At 36.8% G+C, this 4,879-nt stretch overlaps 1 protein-coding gene across 1 annotated transcript; it reads left to right on the top strand.

The window, feature by feature from the left end:
• The first annotated feature begins 365 nt into the window (after window positions 1–365).
• LOC147860787 (pentatricopeptide repeat-containing protein At3g03580-like) lies at window positions 366–2,294 on the top strand. The gene has a single exon (XM_087323872.1). It carries the CDS (start codon window positions 366–368, stop codon window positions 2,292–2,294), a length of 1,929 nt encoding a protein of 642 aa, XP_087179998.1.
• The last annotated feature ends 2,585 nt before the right edge of the window (window positions 2,295–4,879 follow it).

Raw genomic sequence — 4,879 nt, 5'->3', positions numbered from 1 at the left:
AGTGATTTTTTATTTCTGTATATAAATTCAAAATAAGAAAAACTCTGTTTTATTTTTTTCATCGATCTCCTTGGCTTAAAGTTATTGGCACCATAACTTCCAAAATTTAAATGTAATTTCGTTGGATAATGCAAGTGCAATTTCTGCAAAACTTTGGTTTTGTTCTGAACATTGCTGCATGGATACCCAATATAATATTGTCTTGGTGCTTGGAAACATGTTTTATGATGCCATAAAGGTTTTTTGTGAGCCAGTCAATGATGGTCCGAGCTACGCATTTGAACCATGTCAGGTGTAGCAAGCCTCACTCTTGTCCTACACCGTTTCAGAATGCTTCCCGACATCTTCCAAACCGGCATTCCTTCATGGCCTTGCTTAGGGAATGCTCTCTTCATAAAGATATTCATGAAGGCGTCTGCATACATGTGGAAATATCGAGATTTGATTTGTTGGAAGGAGACATTTTCCTTGGTAGCATCTTGGTTGATATGTATGCTAAATGTGGTTTTCTTGTAAAGGCACAAGAGGTCTTTGACCATCTCCCATTTCGGGATGTGGTGATATGGACTACTCTCATTGGAGGGTATGTGGGTTATGGACTCTGTGAGAAAGCTTTTGAATGTGTTGAGAAAATGCAACAAGAGGGTATTGCGCCGGATTCTTTTACCTTTGTGTGCATTTTGAAATTATGTGGTAACTCGGGTGCTATGGAAAAAGGTGAAGAAGTCCATTGTGAGATTATCAGAAAAGGTTTGCTTGAAAATAATTTCTTCTTGGGAAGCATGTTGGTTGATATGTATGTAAAATTCGGGGCACTGGTGACTGCACGTAAAGTTTTTGATAAGGTTCAGAAGCGTGATGTAGCTGTATGGAATGCATTAGTTGGTGGTTATGCAGAACAAGGATTTTGTGAAGAAGCATTTAGATGTTTGTTTCAGATGCAAGATGAGGGGATTTCTCCAAATACAATTACATTAGTCTCCATTCTCAAAGTATGTGGCAGTGCAAAATGGTTATTAAGTGGGCAGCAAATACATATACAGATAATTGGAAGAGGTTTGGAAAGTGATGTTTTTATTAGAAGCACTTTAATTGATATGTATGCTAAATGTGGCTTGCTTTTAGAAGCCCAAAATCTGTTTGGTTCAGTGTTGGTTCATGATATTGTGGTTTGGAATGTATTGATTATGGGATACACTGAAAATGATCATGGTGAGGAAGCTCTTGAAGTACTGGAACAGATGCAAGAGAATGGCATCTCTGCAAATGATGTTACATATCTTTGCAGCTTGAAAGCTTGTGGTATTATTGGTAGCACTAGCAAAGGACAAAACAAAGGCCAAGAAATTCATGTCAAAATTGTCAAAAAAGGGTTTGATAGAGATCCTTTGATTGGCAGTACGTTGGTTGATATGTATATAAAGTGTGGCTCTCTTCCAGAAGCACAAGAAGTTTTTGATAAGCTTCCATCACAAGATGTGGTTTCATCGACGTTGCTAATCTCTGGTTTTAACAAACTTGGCGAGAGCGAAGGTGCATTGTATTGTTTTGAGAAGACAAAAGAGGATGGCATCTTGTCTAATGTTGTGTCTCTCATTTGCACCTTGAAAGCTTGTGGAAACATGGGATCCACATTCACAGGTTCAAAAATACATGCTGACGTAATAAAGAAAGGGTTGGAAAGCGAGGCTGTGATAGGCAATAGTTTGGTTTCCATGTATGCTAAATGTGGCTTGCTTGTAGAAGCACAAAATGTGTTTGATAATCTTCGAGTTCGAGACATAATGTTGTGGAATGCACTTCTCATAGGCTATGGAAATGTTGGAGAAAGCAAAAGCGTTTTCTATATTTTCAGTAAACTAATCTGTGAATATATGAAACCATGTGCCATAACATTGCTAAGCCTTCTCAATGTATGCAATCACGATGGTTTATTGCATGATGGACTAATATACTTTGAAATGCTAGGAAATTATTACAATCTTGACATTACTATCGATCATTATGCTTGCATAGCTGATCTCTTTGCTCGGGCAGGATACATATATATTGCAATAGATATAGTTGAGAACATGCCACTTCATCCGGATATTGCTATGTGGCATATGTTGCTTGCGGCTTGTTGGAGGGTGTCTGATGTAGAGCTTGGCAGAGAAGTTTTTGGACATGTGATAGAACTAGACGAAGAGGACATTTCATCTTATGTTTGCTTGTCTAATATGTATGCCGATGTTGCTATGCAAGAGGAAGCTAATAAAATTGAGCTTTTTGAGAGTATAAAAAGCAAGTATTAAAAATAAAGGTATTGAGCAATGTTGGGTTATTGAATCGATAACTTGCATACTGTTATTGGCGTATGGTTAACCTTGAGGAGTCGATAAGGCCAAAGATAGACTCATTAGTTTTGTGGACGGCCACATAACCATCCAATGGAGAGACTGCAATTAATTTGACGGACCAGAAAGTCACCATCATAACGTAATATAGCATGATTACTTGGAATGACTTGAATTTATACCACAATGCCGTCTAATGAGAACAAGGATGAACATGTACTATATAAAGGAGTAAAAGTGCATTTGCAATTTGCTGAAATTTGCTATTCATGTCATGAACCAGAAAGTCACCAACGACACCATCAAAACATAATGTAGCATGATTACTTGGAATGACTAGAATTTATAACACAAGGATCTCAATGAGAATAAGGATGAATGTGTCCTATATAACGGAGTAAAAATGCGTATGTGACACATTGTATGTTTTTACGTATATTCTGATTGTTTCACCATTGTCAAACTTGCCTTTGGAATCACAGATAGAGATGAAGATTGGAAACTATGAGAAATCAAATAATCTAATTAGTGCGTTTTGTATTGAAGATCAATTTGAAATCAAGACTCAAAGATTGAGACTTTCATGTTAACTTTAAATATCAAAATTGTGTACATGGTTAAAAATAGGAAACAAGTGGATATATGGTTATTATTACGTTCTAGGTAAAGAATAGGAAGTAACCATTCTTTGTATCAATGTAACTGAGAATTTACATTGCTATGAACAACAATTATTATTCGTGGGAATCAAAATTTCCATGATGTACTTGACACATGCTGGGCTCAAATGGCATAACAAAAAAGTCACAATGCCCAATATCGATTCAAAAAGTTGTCTTGGCAGCATCCTTTGAAAAATCTGCACTTGATGATGCTTGGACATTAAGTTGATCTAGGTGAAATATTATTCTAACTTTAGTCAATATAACACACTTGTTCTTCATTGTAATGAAGTGTAACCCTACACAGTCTATGCATGTATGCATAAAAACAACTTTAACTTGCAAGATGGATTAATCTCAATGAGAAGATGTCTTGATGAAGGTTTTTGGAAGCGCTGAAGTAATTGACCGTCCACTTCATGAGCTTTACTAGCCTTGAGCTAATATGATGACTTACCCATCAGGTCACACTTGGGAATATGTCAATTATGTATGTTTCTTGTGCTAGAGAAGAATGGCAATGGTGAATCATGTGGGAAAACATTATCAAGATACTCGACAAAACATTGGTTCAATGAGTAGACGATTTTACATTATCATTATCAACTTCTAATCACATCAACCTCCTTTATATTCTTTGAGACAATTAGAGATAAAACGTTTATTTATTTCATTATAATACAAACAACACATAGCGTGACATTACAATGTCGATATACTCCTATCATTGTCAACCAAAACATGACTTTGTTATTTTGGTAACTCCTCTTTAATTGTATGTTATGAAAAAATGGTACATGTCTAGCCATTCCATGTGCAATGCCACATCTAGTGCTTGGGATATCCCACATCTCTTTTTATATGCATAGTATTGTGGACATATCATAATTATTAATCCATTAGTATGTTTTTCAGCAATCATGGCCTGGACAATTTCTTTTTTAGTATGAAGAGTCATACATTTACCTTCCTCAACTTTCATATCCTCATTTGTCTTTCTTGGAGCTTACGATATAGATGGAGGCTAATATGGTGACCTAGCCTTTAACAAACTAAGATGCAAATAATTGGGAACTCAAATTCTTATTCACAGATCACTATTGAGGAATAATGTCATGTACAATCCTCAACAACATCAAAGGGAAAAGTAGTCAAATGATGTGGATGTGGCAACTAGGACACAAATCCCCAACATGGAAATGCTTTAAAGTTTCTTCGACATCATGATGGAAGAGTGTTTGTGCAACTTCAATTGTGAATCAATTAAACTATACTTGGACATGAAAAAACTTTAGGTTACAACCAATAGAGAATACATTGGTTTTGTGACATATCAACCTGATCTAATGTTTATGCAACCTAAACTAGAAGGATATGAAGGCGTCCACCCTAGATTCTTTCCAATTGATGGTTTATGTCACATAAGCATGGGGTTGTTATTTTTTACCAACCCCTAAACACATTAGACTAGAAGGTGTGTTGTACACATGACAAGAATGATGTGTGCTACATTACATTGGGATGGATTTCTAGTCAGGCGGAGAACATAGCCATCATGTCCACAAGAGATGGTGTACAAGCGATCCTTAAAAAACTACGTATGGGTACCACGATGTATGAACTTCGACGAATCTAGACCAAGTTTTGTGAGATTGACATGGATTTCGCGGACTCGGATTGGGCACATTTTCGGAACCGTAACTATCTAAGAGGTGACCGAGACGGAGTTTGCGATTGCGAGATGAGCAGTTGTGTCTGTGTTTGTAAATTGTGGGTGGAGAATCCATGGGAGTGCACATATGACATACAAGAAGCCAAAACCTGATTGAATTGGATTGGATTGGCTTGAGACAATCACATTAGGGGGGGGGGGGGGGGGGA

This window comes from Azolla caroliniana, unplaced genomic scaffold (assembly GCF_043228905.1).
Source record: "Azolla caroliniana isolate FFs.n. ecotype wild unplaced genomic scaffold, voAzoCaro1.0.p SCAF_8, whole genome shotgun sequence".
NCBI classification, from domain to species: Eukaryota; Viridiplantae; Streptophyta; class Polypodiopsida; order Salviniales; family Salviniaceae; genus Azolla; species Azolla caroliniana.
Note: the sequence above shows the minus strand (reverse complement) of the source record. Positions and strands in the feature narration are given on the sequence as shown.

What these genes read in the sequence shown, in the direction of transcription:
- LOC147860787 (XM_087323872.1), top strand. Translation starts at nt 366, where the DNA reads ATGGCCTTGCTTAGGGAATGCTCTCTTCATAAAGATATTCATGAAGGC.